Source organism: Phalacrocorax carbo, chromosome 1, assembly GCF_963921805.1.
Source record: "Phalacrocorax carbo chromosome 1, bPhaCar2.1, whole genome shotgun sequence".
Classification (NCBI taxonomy): Eukaryota; Metazoa; Chordata; class Aves; order Suliformes; family Phalacrocoracidae; genus Phalacrocorax; species Phalacrocorax carbo.
The window spans coordinates 86569611-86585449 of NC_087513.1; the positions used below are offsets into that span (position 1 = coordinate 86569611).

The following is a 15839-nucleotide window of genomic DNA, read 5'->3' on the forward strand; positions in this document are numbered from 1 at the left end:
CTCCCCGGAGGACGCCCCAGAGCCGCCGGTGGGATGCCCGGGGTGGGGGGTGGGGAATGACGGACGGACACCCCACCGCCAGGCGCCGCCCGCGGCCGCGCGCCTCCCCCCCCCGCCCCGCCCCGCGCGTCATCCCGCCTCCCCGCTGGATTGGCCGCCGCCGCCGCCCTCTGCCTTTCCAGTATGGCGGCGCCCAGCGGAGCGGCCAGCTGCGAGGACTTCGCCGAGTTCCAGGTAACTGGCGTGGGGTGGCGAGGACAGGGGGGAAGCCCGAAAGTGGTGGTGATGGGGGCCCGCTCCTACCGCCTCCCCGCGCCGCCGCCCGGCGCGCTCCCGCCGTCTCGTAGCAACGCCGCGCGGCCCCGAGGGAGCGCGTGCCCTGGGGCGGGGGGGGGGCGGCGAGGTCACCCCTCCCCGCAACGGTCGGGATGCGGCGGCGGCGGGGTCCGGCCTTCCTTTCGCCCCCCGCGGCGGGAACGCGGCGCCCTCCGGCGGGGAGCCGGGCGGGGTGGGATCCCCCTGCCGGGGTCCCTTCCCAGGAGGGGGAGCCCGCGGCGTGGGAGCCTCCGTGGGCGGAGGGAGCTCCGTGGGAGCCTTCACGTTGTTTAACGAAGCGAGGAATACCCCGCGTATCCCCCGCGGCGTGAGCAGAGTCCAGCTTGGCTGAGATGGCGCTGCCTGGCGCTTCTGAAACACCTTGTCCTCCCAAAAAAAGGTGGCTTTTATCGGCGGTTTTTGCTTTTGCTGCAGGTCGCGCCCGGTTTCCCGCCTGGAAGCGTTAACGGACGGGGCCGGGGCTTCGGGCAGCGGCTCTCCCGGGGGGTGTCTTGAGGAGGGGCTGCGGGGGCTGGTCGCAGCTCAGCTCTGACCTGTTCCGTCCCCGGCCTTTGCTGCTAAGGAGGCTGCTTGGTTTGCAGCAAGCCAACCTGTGGAAATGGTTCATTTGGTGGAGTTTCTATTTTTTTTTTTTTCTTTGCTGCTTGTAACCAATATATTTAATTTTCTATTAAAATATTTACAGTTTTTTTTTCGGTACACTTTTCTCAGAGACATAAGCAAAGGTTTTTATTTTATTTTACTTTTAACACAGGAGTTGCTGAGGGTGATGAGGACGATCGATGACAGGATCGTCCACGAATTAAACACTACGATTCCAACAGCTTCCTTTGTGGGGAAAATTGATGCCGGCCAGACATGTAAAGAGCTGTACCAGTCTGTGAGTGTGCACTCCTTCGACTTTCAGCTCACTTCCTGATGTTTTATTGCGTGCAGTGGCCAGTAGATCATCCTCAGTTCCTAAGGAACTGTGCCTTGGTATATATACCTTACGCATACGTAACCGGCATGTTCCGCGCAGCAAAGGCCGCGCGCATGTAACGCTACTTCAGTTTCAAACCACCCGGGGAACTTACTTGTTCTGCAGTACCGACCTGTCAGGGTGTACATTCGGATTCAGAGGATGGCATTAGCCCTGTCCGCTTCTTTTAAAAGTGGGTGCTAGCGTGCTTTTGCACTACTTTGCAGGACTCCTGCTCGTGTGTATCTTTGGCTTTTGATCAAGTTGGTAGCTGGTGCTCAAAGCAGAGTTGCTTCCAACATGTGGATTATGGAGTCAAAGGGATCTCTATAGGCACAGCAAAGCCTTGACCTTGGAAAGTCTCTCTTAAACTTGTAATTCGGAGGCTTTTGATCTCTGCTGAACTAGTTGTTGTGACTTTCTTTCTCTCCCCACGTAGTTGATGGATGCTCACACCAGCAGAGAGAGAATCATCAAAAACTGCATTGCTCAGACTTCCAGTGTAGTGAAAACTCTCAGAGAAGAGAGGGAAAAGGCCCAGGATGACATAGCATTATTAAAGCAACTCAGAAAAGAGCAGACAAAGGTGAGTGGTGGAATTTTCAGACATCGCTTAGGGAGGGAGAAGAGGGTATCTTTCCCAAATGGAAGGACCAGTGTGATGGAGAGAACCTGAAGTGGATCCTGGCTCAGGCAGTCTTTTCGAATGTTCTCCTTGGCTGGGTTTGTGAGAACCATTTTCCTTTAGCCCACAAGACAGAGCTGCTTTTATCCTACAAGTGGAGCATTTTCTGGGATCCCATTGCACAAATGCTGTAGAAAAATGTGTGCTTCCCCACGGTGGACTCTAACCTTCACTGGCTAGCACCACTTAGTGTACAACGTACTTGTGGCTTGCTTGGTCCTTTCAAAATGCCTTGAAGGTTTATTTTGCCATTTCGAGATCTTGTAAAACTAGTATATCTGCAAACAGCAAGTATGGCTGCCAAGATGCAAACACCAGAAGATAATGAAATATGGCTTTTGTAACACCACAGAGCTATGCAGCCTTAAAGCTGTCCCTTTTCATCATCACACTGAGAAGAATCTTTCTTACTTGGTGTGTTGATTGGAGCTTCTGTCCTCTACAAGGAGCTGCCAGGCAACCCTGAATTCCACTTAACAAACTTTTTTGTTGTTTAATATTTCTTGGATTAATTTTTTGGATACCTTGTGATGGTGTGAGAGCAACTTCTGGGTTTGCATAAGGAATTTAAACGAGCAAACACCCTCTCAACCTTCTGGACTCTGGATGGAAAGTGTACTTCACCAGAGGTGAACAGAGGTGATCTAGACTGAGCATTGGAAGTGGGGAAGGGAACCCCACTGAAGTTTTTGCCCCCGTTCCAGGGCCTCCTTTGTAGGGAAATGATACTGCATGTGTAGCTCTAGGAGTGGAGATTAGCAGGGATGTGAACTGTTCCATTGATTCCTCTTCTGGACCTGCTCTGTGTGGCTTGTGTTCACTTTACATTATTTTCCACATCACAAGCTTGCAGCAGATACCAAATAAGACTGCTTGCTTATTGCCTTTTTTGCATACACTGGCTAGGCATGTCTGTTGTGTTCATCAGTTTAATGAGCCTTCCTCTGTTGAGGACTGTCTTAACCGGTGCTTTTGAGTTCCCAGTGTAACAGCGAGTTCTTCTCGTAACAGCCAGACATCCCACCATCATATATATATACAGTGTCCTGTATAGGATCCTGCGTCATGGGTACAGCTTTCCCTGCTGCAGTCCCATAAGGCTTGAAGGGATCGGTCCTGAATTTTGCTTTTGCAGTGCTAAACTTCCTCAAAATCCACTTGCCCCTGTACTTCCAAGAGGAGCAGCCTGTTGTAGCACCTGTTTCAAAGGGCAGTTGAATGCTGATGCAGTTGTAGTTAAAAGGCCTCCTGAGGAAATGATTTGAACCCAAGCATCTGATTTTTTCCGAGGCACTGAGCGAACTGTTTGTTCGTGTGCTCTTCAGGGAAGTGCTCTGTCATGAGCTCAGATTTAAAGAACCAGGTGGCAGGCAAGTGGTTTCGTTCTTAAAGCCTCACTTACAGAACCACTAAGAAGCATCCATATTAATTTGGAAAACCTGAATGGTTGCTTAGTGTTTTCTACAAATCTTGTTTGCAGAGCCAACTCTTCAAATTGTTTACTTACTGAGCCCAAAGCGTATCACTCACTAGGAGGATCACAATGATAATGTTTAATAATTGGAAGTGATTTCAAATGTTAATACCAATCCATTATTTGGGAACAGCCCAGAAATCTTTTGATGAGATGACCTCAAATTTGCACTTGTACTTTATGAGGTGTCACCCCCTGCCTCATTTTTTTTGTTCTCTGTGAGAGTTGTGTTTTTTTCGAGAACTCAGATAAGATATCTTGAGAGAACACATTCTACATTCAAGATTATGCATTTCAAATATATATTCAGTTGGTTGCAGTACAGGTCTGTTTTCTCTTGTTATTTGTGTTTCTTCCATCCTGCTAATGGTACAAATTGGATGACTTTATCCAAAATTATTACTTCTGGATCATTGAGTAAGAAAACTTGGAGTAGTGTCAGCCAGTTCTTTTAGTCCACTTATATTAAAACATCATTTGATTATTGTATTAATTTGTTACCATCTTGGTTTACTTGAATGAAGTGTTGTAAAATATCCAACTAAATAAATTCTGGAAATCCTAAACATAAAGCCTAATGAATATTAGCATTATCAATCAAATTAGTAAGGCTTATTAATGTCAGAGTACATTTTAAAAACAACAACAACAAAACTCTCTGCATAGCTGTGTTGATTAACACGGTATTGCTGTTGAGGTCTGCAACTCTAAGGAAAAGTCTAAAATAGTACTTTTGCTTAGGCTTGGTGTCAAGGGCAATTAATGTGACAGTCCAAATGATTGTAAACCTATTCACATCCTCCAGCAGGAAAAATGTTTCTTTGAACTGCTAAAGATCATCTGAGCTGTTATTTTACAGAGACTGATCCTGGTCATCTAGTCACCCTGTTGATGCTAGATAGTTACTTCAAACAGTTTGGGCTCCTATTGAGTAGGTAAAAGTTTATCCAACAACTGTATTAGCTGAGTGTGTCTGGACATCTTACTTGGAAGGTTTTTGATGGGATTGCTTGCTTAGCTTGCACTTGTTCACCAGCTCTCCAGTTGGAACCATGTATTTAAAATGGATAAACTCTGATCCTTAGTCTGTTGTGTTAAAGACTCCAACAAAAATGCATCTGCCATTTTTGCCTACATTTAGGATGGTTCTTGTATCTCCTACTGTTGCTTCAGGGCCTTGTGGCAGAGTCAAATTACCACAGGCCACCTGAATGCAACTGTCACATGTGCCTCTTGGGAGATTCTAATAGGTTAAAACCAAAGAGATTCTTAGATTTCTCATGGGTTGAGTGAGGGTTCAAGAACTGCGTATTGTGGTACTTCTTGCTAGAGCTTTTGCATCTGTGTAAATGTGATCTGTCCTACTGTGATCACATAACATATTAACTGGTTCAGATAGCATGAACATACGTGATCTGCTCTTGTAGACCCTTTTTTTGGTCAGTGCACAGACTAGATGGCAAAGGAAGCGGAGGGGATTCCTTTATGATATTAATTCTAAATCCAGAATCTAAGATCTGCGTGTTCAGTCCTATCTTTGCTGCCAGCTCTCTGTATGACTCAAATAATGTATGTGTGGAAGAATGACAAGTAAGGCTACAGAGCTAACCCCGGCACTGGCATTCCCCTCCCGAATGCTTGAATTAGGCATAGTTATTTTTGTCTGTGATGTGCTTAACATTAATCAGTTAATTGCTAACAAATCTTGATGGGCAATATTTATCAATAGAGCATTAGTAATTAGGAGCTACTTCTGCCAGTCTTGCACTGCAAGTCTGCTGTCACTGTACCCTGCAGACTTCAGTCTGCCCCGAGTATTGGAAGGGCCAGACTTCTAGGATGATTTCACATCGTGCCCTTCAGTTTGCACCATCAGAGGGGATGCTCACCTGATACGGGGTTTGTGATCTAGAAGGTTGTAGTGGTAGTAAATATCAAAGGCTGCAGGGAGGCCTGATTGACAATAACCTCTTTATCTGTTACTTTCTGCAGTTGAAATTGATGCAGTCGGAGCTGAATGTTGAAGAAGTGGTAAACGACAGAAGCTGGAAGGTACTCAGTCATTTAAAATGATGTTCTGTCCCAACAGACAGTCCTGGCATGGAGGTGTGGGACTGGTGCCTTATGAGGCAGGTTAACCAGAAATAGGTGAGGGGAGGGCAGTGCTGGGGGAAATGTTTCAGGTCATTTCAGATCAGTCATTTTCCCAGCTCTGGGTGCAGAGATCAAAGTTTTTCAGTTGCACTGCAAAGAAAAGAAAGGTGTCTGATTTAGCGGGGAGAAAGGGCTTGTGGAGGACTCCCTGAGTAGTTCCCTTTCTCCACCTTGCCCAGTGGCTAAGGACTTTGTAGACTTTTCTGTGGTGGCTTGTCTGAAAACCTTTGCTGGGCCTCTAACGGTGTTGGAGGGCTGAGTCTCTCAAATTTGGCTGTGTTTGGTACTGATCTCGCTTCTGAGCAAGCAGAGGCCGGGGAGGATGGGGCCGTAGAAACCGAACCTTTTGCTGATGGAGCTTCTGTAGGCCTGGACTGATGCTCCCTGCTGCAAAGGGCAGGCCTGCCGTTGCTCTCCTGCGTCAATAGAGGGGGCAGCTCACCCTCCGGATTGATGGCGCAGACGCTTGTTATAAAGTGATCTTAACACTGAGCTTGAATTCTGAGGTGGCTGTATTCTGTCACTGCAGCATTTCACGTCTAGCATCCTCTTCTCATTTGCTGTCGTTTTTCAGAGCTTTCAACACTGTATGGAGAACCTCTTACCCTCTCTAAATGCAAAAAGGATTTTTTTTGCAAATAGCCAGTACTAGCTACAGCTCCCTTTTTAATCTCTGCTTCAGGATTTTAGTCCTCTAGATTGCACCAGCATAAATGCAATACAGCTTTTGTATTCTTGGAGGTCTAGTCACCACAGTACAGCTCAGTGCAGGCTGATTAGATGGGCATCTCCATGTTTTTCCAGGTATGCTTTGCTGTCAGTACTGGCTGAAAAAGCCGATCATGCCCTTGAGCTGAACTAATTTAAAGCTGGCTCAGATATGACTAAGCAAGGCCACAGCCTTAACAACATGCTGCAGCCTACCAGTGGCAAACATTTTATGGCAAGTCTTCTGTCAGTTTAATTTAAAAGGGGTGGGGGGAAGACCCACCCCACACTATCTCCATTCTGAAGCCCAGAGCTAGCACTGAAATTAACCCTGGTGCACTTCAGGGCATGGTTTAGGAGACTTGGTAGTTAGTGTTGGGTTGACGGTTGGACGTGAGGATCCTAGAGGTCTTTTCCAACCTTAATGATTCTGTGATTTCCTGTATCTGCACTAAGCTTCTGCTAGTGATAGAAATGTCCAATTTTTCCAGAAGATGGAGAACATTTCTTTTATAAATAGTGAGGTTTCTTAGCCTGCTAGTGTTTAAAGTAGGGCTTGAAGATAAAAGTATTTCTGGGTTTTATCTGCAGCTCTGCTGCTGCTTCCATCTCAATATAGGCGTAAATGTCTCATTTAGCTGCCCGTAAAAATATTTCACTGAAGGAATTTGATAGACCCAGTCATAGCTGTGGACTGAATGCAATTTGTTACATGGAAGTGGTTCTCGTTTGGCAGGTGAGAGCCTCCACTCTCTGCTACTGTTGCAGACTTTTAGTTGGAAAGTACGCTTGCGTGTTTACATTAACCCTAACCAACTGAAAGCTGATTAGGAAAAATCTGATTAGGAGACAGAAAGTTGTTTTCAAACACTTACTCTGGGTAGCTATAGCAATAGTGGCATACAGAAAGAGGATGCTTTATAGAAACGCATGCGGTGGAATTTTGTTTGGCTGATACCAAACAAGGGATTGACTTCTAAAACGAGACACTTGCATTAGTCTCTGTACAGCACCTCCAGTTTACCTGGAGTTTATCGTTGGGAGTGCTTTGTGTTAAAATGTAAAAGACAGCAAACTCAAACTTCTGCATCATAACATGGATGTTAAGGCTTCTCAGGCACTGTTGTTCTTGTCTGAAAAATGAGTCGAGAACTTCACAGGTAGACCAATGGAGTTAGTTGGCCTGAGCAACGCACTGAGATCTGTGGGTCAACGATCCTAAAGGTAGGAGGTGGTATTAGTAAGACTGCAGGATTCATCCTCCTCCCATAGGCTGCAGAGTTACTGTTAAAGGCTGTTTCAAAAGTTTCCGTGATAGCAAGTTGGAAGATGCTATTTTTCTGATGTGTTGCTTGATGCGAGAGACCCTTACAGTATTTTAGAGTGCATTTCCCGTACCCTTTAAGACAAATACGTCCTTAAAATGTTTTTGACAGGCAGTGGACAAAAATGGTGCAGTTTGCTTAGTGTTAAAATGTTTCTGAACGGGAACCATTTGGGGCTCTTAACGGTTTCCTTCTATCACTTATCTGATCTCAGACATTTACATACTCTTAACTCTTCCAGAGGTGCCCATTGCCTGTGGTATTGTAGTGGGGCAGCAGGTTGTCTGTGTGTGAAAGAATCTGTCCCACAACTTTTGTTTTCTGCAGTATGGAGCAGCTTCTAATACGTGTCTGTTTCTTAAAGTAAATTATATCTGAAAATAAGTTGAAAATGACTCAAAAATTGTTAAGAATCAATGCTAAAACTAACGCATGCTGCAAACTTCACTTTTGCTGAAGTTGCCGTAGGTTCTGAACTCTGAATAAGGAGACCAGCTGTAGAAGTGGATGATTCTAGGAAGATACCGTTTAAAAGAATGTAGTTATATAAATATGACGCATACCTTCCCTAAAATTTCAAGACCACTCACTCTGCATGTGAAGCCAATGGGAGAGTTCACAAAACTCGACATCCCGAAGATCACAAGCAGTTGGATCTGAAAAGTCTCTGGACAGCTTGGCAAAACGTGCTCTCGCAGGAGTGCTGGTGGGGGAACTAATAACCGCCAGTGCCTCAGCTTGGTGCTAGGTGGTGCTCGTGTCACTGTTCAGGACACGCGCTGGGCAAAGCTTGGAGCCAAAATGATAAATAACTAAATCGCTTGCAAAGAGCCCCTGTAACTTTGGTGTGAGCCTGTGTGCTGTGCTTCTGATTCAGACTGCCTTACTTTAAATAGTCACGTTTATTGGCCCTCCGTAGGGTAAGCAGTCTGCTTGACAAGGCCTGCAGTTCAAGCTAAATGAACACGATCTTCAGTCTCTAGCTCTCTGTGCTAAATTTTACCCGGTGAAGGTGCCAGAGGTGAACGAGGCAAGAGGCATGTGCCCTTTGCAGTAGGAGGGCTGGCAGCGTCAGCACCTGCAGTCAGACAACTAACCGTGTGAGCGTGGCTTCCAAGAGCCCTTGCACGTCTTTTTACCCGTCACAAATGCATTTGCTCAGGGAAGAGAAGAGTACAGCATCCAAATTTGAATGCCAGATTGAACTTAACAGAACACAGCTGGTCAGGAGCCTTTCACTGGTAATTTCCCTCTTCCTTTAATAAAAAGGGGGAAAAAAAAGGCAGGCATCGTCATCTTTGAGGATAACAGACTGCCAGGATTATAAACCTGCCTTACCTGAGGGAGAACACTTTTAGTGCTGTGTAGTCCTTCAGGATCAGGCAGCAAACTTTGGATTCACTAAAGCCAGGAGAGAAGGTGAATGGAGACAGATGCCTTGGTAAGTACCATTTATTGGTACAGCAGGGCTGGGCAGCTTGAGGTGGGTGCTACGTGAAGAGATAGTTGTCTGAACTAGCTCTGACATTCTTGTCCTCTCCCGGATGAGGGCTGATTCGCTTTTGCTCTTCTGTTTTGGTGTCTCAGGTATTTAACGAGCGTTGCCGAATTCACTACAAGCCTCCGAAGAGTCAATAATGTGGGGTATTTTCCATCAAGGTGGTCCATAACCATGAGAGCCAAACTGGAAAGAGACCTTGGGTGAGCTGTATTGGGACCCTCCAGAACCAATAGAACCCAGTCTTGTTTTGTTTTGGACCTACTTAGCTGAAATCTCAAGGTTGAAATGATTCTCCTGTAATTGAGAGAAAACCACTCGTCTTTTGTACAAAATATGTGAACAAATGAGTTTTATAGTATTAAAATAATTTTCAAATGGAATGCGAAACTGGCATCTTTCTTGAACTTCTACAGCTTCAGCAGTCCTGGGGGGGGGGGGGGGAAGAACACCTCTGAGCAGGGAGGACGGGGCTCCCCCTGAACTGGCGCTTGCCAAACTATGAAGGAACGTGCTGTGTTAGTGCAAATAATCTACTAAAGTCTGAAAGGAAATAAAGACTGCAGAATGATCAGCAAGCGTAGGTTGAGCGTCCCTGAAAGTAAGAAGCTACCAGCATTGTTCGGAACTACTCAACACTAGCAGCACTGGTTCAGAGTTGCACATGGATACAGGTTTGCCATTGTTCCCGCAGTGCTGACAGGCAGCATCTGTGGCATACTGTCCTTTGGTCTCTGTTACCAAGTGCTGGATTTTTCCTTTAAATGGGGAACGTGGTGACGATGAAAACCACTTTGGGTTGGAGATGAAGATATATCTCATTTGGGACTGAGACAGTTAACTACCCAGTGACCCTATCTTGTCCCGCTTTCTGAACCTTTAAAACTAATCCTATAGGTGTATTGCATTTGAACCGGGAAATAGCTGTGCGCACCTGATCCTGTTGAGTCTGGCCTTAGTGTTGTATTTAGAAAGCTTTAAATGCAACGCCCCTGCAGTAACACAGCCTTTAAAGCAGATAAGTATGAGGAAATATTGCTGCAATTCTACCTTTATTTTTTGGTAACTCTAAGTGGCTGACGAGGTCTGCTTTGTTGCCAGCTGTTTTTATTACTTAGTAATATGTCTTTGAGAATCATTGAACTTGAACAGAGCCTTAAAAATACAGGCCCCATCTTGCAAACACTTTCAGTTACAGCAATGAAATTACTATATAGTCTCACATCCTTAAAAGCTGTGCATGTATGGGAGGTGGGAAGTAAATGGAGGAATGTGCCTGTGTTGCTGAAAGCTGTCAAAAATCTGTGCAGCATCATCTGTTTTATAGTTGTTTGTCCAGTAGAGACTCAAACTACTTGGTGGCCTTTATTTTTAGGCAGCAGAGACGTTTAGCCTCACTTTTCTGTGAGAATGAGGCAGAAATATATTTTAAGTCTCTGAGGGTGTAAATCCTAATGTTCAAACTTCATTTTCCCCCTTTTATTCCCCGAGGTACTGCAACTGCTCTAAGCAGAACTTTACTCCAGTTGGAATGCTTGTCTCACTCTTGAAGTATCCTCATTGTTTTCCTGCAACTCTGAAAGCAGAAAACGTGTTTGTTCTTCAACTGTTAGATTCTTATAATTGTTTGTCCTCAACGTGGCAATCAAGTACTGCTCAGTACTGTGGGCTGAATCGCCAGTAACGTAATTTCCACAGGAGATGGTCCGCTAATGAGATGTTGAGAACGGTTAGTTTTGATTTCAAAGTTGGTGCTCTAATGCTGACCTCTAATATAGGTGTCTAAAATATTTGTTCTCTCCAGGGCTTGGATCTACAGCGGCGGGGACAAATTCTCCTTTTAAGCCAGTTGTAGGCTAGAAACTTCTGCCAGCATGTAGAGAGGTGGCACCAATACTCTTGAAATGTAAGCTTGTCTTGTATTTCTGTAGAAACTAATGAGAATTAATCACTGTCCCCTTCTATCCATCCAGATGTTTGCTCAGCTGTTGCAGGAAAACTTCACTTAAGCCGATGCTGTGAAAAATGATCTGTGAAATGGCTGTGATACAAAAGCAGATTTTTTTTGTTTTGTTTTTGTGGTAGCCCAGCTTAGCATTTGGTATGAGGAAACTGTGTATATATAAAAACAAACAAACAAACAAACGAAAAACCCCAACAAAACAAACCCAACACCAACATAGCACTATTTTTTTCATTTGACTATAAGGCCAAACAAGTAGATCTATACCAACCTGTAATGGAAAACTGATACCATAAGAGGACTTCTGAGTCCCAAACATCCCTTCTTCAGGTGTTTTCAGCTTGTATACAGAGGGTTGCACCAAGAAGTTGAATTACTCTATTCAGTTTGCTCTGGGGACAGAGGGATATCTCTTACAGAACATGGCAAATCACATGCATCAGAGGCTGTTTGAATCTCGCTGTTGAATTTAGTGGACCATGAAGGTGAGTAACTGGAATTGCATGCCACGCTTTGGGGCACGTGGAAGGAGAAAAAGGCTTTGCTGTTTTTTGAGTACTTAAGGTCTGCCTGTGAAGTGGGATGTTTTGTGGTGGTATGCAAATGGCGTTGGTATGAGCTGTGGGCCATACTAAGCAAAGGCAGGTAAAATCTCTGTGTCTAGTGACCCCTGTCCATTCCAGGATCATGCCTGGTCTGTGACTGAATCCTGCTTCAACTTCACCATCAAGGTAGTCGCAGAGTTACTGGGCTGCTTGATGTCATATGTGAATCAAATAATGGATCCCACAAATACCAGGATTTCATTCTTTTCCTGGTCCCAACTTTATTTCTGCAGGTAAAGGCACTCAAGCAAAAAGCGTGACTGATGCCCCTGCCCAGAGTCTAGATCTCCTGCAGGTAGCTTCCCCTCCAGTGGGGCTTTCCCATTGCTTGGAGATGGTGAATATAGGTGGGCAGATCCCGGCTCCTTGGAAAGTCCTCTCAAGCGTGTGCTTCTTATTTCCTTCTGTGAAACAGAAGGAGGTGTTTTTTTTCCGATGCTCGTCGCTGTTGCCTAGTGCAGCCTGTAGGCACTCAAGACTGACGAAACAGGTAACTTCTTTACAGAAGTTTTAAGGATAGAGTTTGGTTGTCGTGAAGCAGACTGAGGGGAAGAGGCTCTTTACTGGTACCATAGGCTCAGCATACGCAGGGATATGCTCGCTTTGTGCTGCTGAAGTTCAGGCTTCTATTAATCCTAGTTGATGTACAGTGTCAAATCTTTTGAAATCAGGGTGGGTAGCAGTAGGGGAAACCTTTGCAGACCAGCACATTAAAAGTCAAGGCTGTTGTTACTGTCACGATGACGAGTAGGTCTTCAATTGGTAGATGGAGGGCTGCTTTCATTTGGCAGCTCTTAAAATTTGGTGCAGACCATCTGTCGTTTCATCCTGTCACAATTACATGCCTTGTCACTGCAAAACCAGAAGCCCGACCTGGTGACTTAACTTTCACAATCATTTCTGCAGAGGTGGCTTAATTTCTGGTTTAAAAATAACTCACAAATACATAACCCTGGGGTTTGGGGTTTTTGTTTATTTGCTTTGTTTTGTTACTGTACTGGTGTTTTTACTGACTGTAGCTTCTGCTTCTTAAAACTGCTTATACAGGACCAGAAAGTAGTAGCCTACAAGCTGTAAAGATTTGTTTCTTCATTATTGGAGTAGTACCTAGTGCAAGATGTTACACTCAGCTTTAAAACTATAAAGAATGCTAGTGCTGTTCCCCCAGCACAGATTCTCCAAGTTAACAGTTACGTGAAGAGAAATTGCCACCTGTGCAAACGGTGACTGTAGGCCGGAATGGTATGCAATATCAAACGTGTCTCCAGTGCTAAAATGGAGACACTCCCTAGCTTGTTGATGTTGCGCAAGAGATGCAGTGGGGACGGCTGTTCTTTTCAAGGCAGTGTTCTAAATGCTGATCCATTACATTCAAAGCTTAACAGAGAGAGGTGTAGATGAGGGTTGCCTAGGATAGTCCATTGCCACTGATCATCTTTGATAGCAGGTCTGTGAAACGTCAGCATTCCAAAGTGATTGAATGAACTATGTGGGCAGGATGAGTACTGCATCCCAATGGTAGAAGTACCACTGGCTTTTGGGAAGGCCATTAGCACTCCCATGGAAAGAAAACAGGCTGATTTGCCTGTGTAAACTTTAGTGTCAGCTTGCTTCCTTGCTTCGGCTTGACTTTCCTTCCCTTCTGCACAACTCTGTGCATTCTGGGGCGAGGGGGCAAGTTCTTACGCTCTGAAGACAAAAATGAGCAAAGCCAGAAATAGGGGGCCCAATGAATGATTTCCACACAACATTAATGTCTTTAGTTTCACACCTAGAGGTTTCCCAAGATAGTAAATTGACCTTCCAAGTCTTTGTGCTTAGTATATTTCTTACTAATCGGAATCAAGGGTTCTCCAGACGTGTAGTGTTGCCGTGGGGATCTTATCAACATCCCTTCCCAAGGGAGTTAGTGAGATCTGCATCCTGGTGAGTGGAGAAGTTTATAAAACGTCCTGGTTTAGCACTGGTGCTGCATGATTGTTGGACGCATTCTGTGGCTTCTGGCCCCAGTAAGGGAAGCTGGCTCTTCCAGTTATTAGCTCATCTGCTGGGCTGTGTGAATAAGATGCATGGTGGCAACACAGTGGAAGATGATCAGCATTTGCGTGAATCAGCAGGGTCTTGTGCAAAAGAAGGAATTTTAGCTCATCAGCTTGAATTGTCATTAACTCCATAAATTGGGCTGTGAGAAACCCTTCATCTGGAGTGGTGAATTTGGAGAAAAAGGCAGACTTCCAGCTTTAGCTCCTCCAGTCCCCTTTATTCCTAAGAACTAGGAACATTTTTCTCTTTGTTCAGAAAGATGTTGTCTCAGGACAACGTGCTTCTCCTCAAATGCCTTTCATCTACTCCTATAACATTGCTGCTCAAGGTCGGGAAATTCTGTAACATCCTTAGGGGTAACATGCTCTTACCGTGACCTAGAGACTGTTGAGTTTAGGGCCATTAACAGCCCCAGTTTCTCAGTCTCGGGTCCTTTTTTCCAAGAACAGGCCTTGAAGTTAGATATGAAGTACTGGTTTACAGTCTGTTGCATCACTTATCTGTGAAGACTCAGTAGGCTGATTAGGAAACTGGCAAGTCTGTGCTATAGAGTCACTATTGCCGCGGCCTTGAACGAGCTTGTTTCTAGCAGATTCCAGCATAAATGCCGATTCATAGAATCGTAGAATGGGTTGGGTTGGAAGGGACCTTTAGAGGTCATCTAGTCCAACCCCCCCTGCAGTGAGCAGGGACACCTTCAACTAGCTCCGATTGCTCAGAGCCCTGTTTAGCCTGACCGTGAATGTTTCCAGGGATGGGGCCTCCACAACCTCTCTGGGCAACCTGTTCCAGTGTTTCACCACCCTCATAGTAAAAATTTTTTTCCTTATATCCAGTCTAAACCTACCCACCTTTAGCTTCAAACCATTACCCCTTGTCCTGTCACAAGAGGCCTTGCTAAAGAGACTGTCCCCATCCTTCCTCTAGTCCCCCATTAAGTACTGAAAGGCCGCAGTAAGGTCTCCCTGCCGCCTTCTCTTCTCCAGGCTGAACAACCCCAACTCTCTCAGCCTGTCCTCATAAGAGAACGTTGCCTGCGTGCAGCACATATTCTCATTTCACCCCCTCCCGTGTACCCACCCTTAGGGACTAAAAATTGTCTGGTCTGTTGCTAACTCCTCTGGTCCTAGCTCTAGAACAACATTCTTCCCATTTGCTGGAGAAGGGGGGTGGCAGGAATACCAAAGGGAAGTAGTTTTTCTGTGATCTTGAAGCGTTAGCTCTCCCTTACCAGGTAGGCCTGCTAACAGTTGCTAGCCTTTCCTCAGTAGGTTGCATGTGTTTTGAACTTTGTACATTCGTATATAGTAACGAATGTGACTGTGTCATGTGTCTGTGACTGTAACTACCAAATGAATGCTTCTGACTATATAGTCTGTATGTTACATATTTCAGCGGTGTATGAAGTATAAGTATCCTGAAATGAGAACAGCTATTGTCCACACACGACTGCTGCAGTGAGAGAGATTGTGCTTTGTCTTCCAGGAAATTGGCACTAGAGTTTTGATAAAAATGTAAATGGTACTGCATATTCGGTTGCTATCGTGATTGCGTGAATGCAGCTATAGGTTTGGTAGGAAATAAGCAGAAATAACTTATTTAGAGTACTTACCTGAACCTAGGATTTAATTTTTTCCCCTTCTGGTTCTGGTGTTTTCCATGGCACCTTTTTAGCCAGGCAGAGGGAAGTAAAGTCACCGAAAGTAAAATGCAGTCTGCTTCTGTTTACCGCTTGGAAGGATACTGAGTCAATACAGGTTGAATGGGATTGCACCCGGGAAATTAATGCTTGCTTTTCTTTTTATCTTGAATGGTGTTGGGAAACAGTGGGTGTGACTTTAGTTGCCTATGTGCACAGACTAGTCATCTGCACATGAGTGGAGAGGCGAGAGGTTCTAGTTCCAGGCCAAACCAACTGTCTTAAGATGTGGGTGGCTGGAGGGTGTTGTTTGCTTTTCTTATTGATGTGGAGCTATATACAGTTAAGATAACCTAACAGATAAGTTAAAGCAGATAAGTGCTTTTCACATTTACTCTTAACACTATCGGTGCTTTACATTGCTTTCCCCTTTTCCCCCCATTTATCT

At 45.1% G+C, this 15839-nt stretch overlaps 1 protein-coding gene across 1 annotated transcript; it reads left to right on the forward strand.

The window, feature by feature from the left end:
• Window positions 1-49: 49 nt before the first annotated feature.
• On the forward strand, window positions 50-9524 carry MIX23 (mitochondrial matrix import factor 23). Its single transcript, XM_064464903.1, has 5 exons — window positions 50-234; window positions 1091-1216; window positions 1737-1883; window positions 5449-5508; window positions 9231-9524. Exons 1-5 carry the CDS (start codon window positions 184-186, stop codon window positions 9279-9281), a joined length of 435 nt encoding a protein of 144 aa, XP_064320973.1. The 5' UTR covers window positions 50-183; the 3' UTR covers window positions 9282-9524.
• The last annotated feature ends 6315 nt before the right edge of the window (window positions 9525-15839 follow it).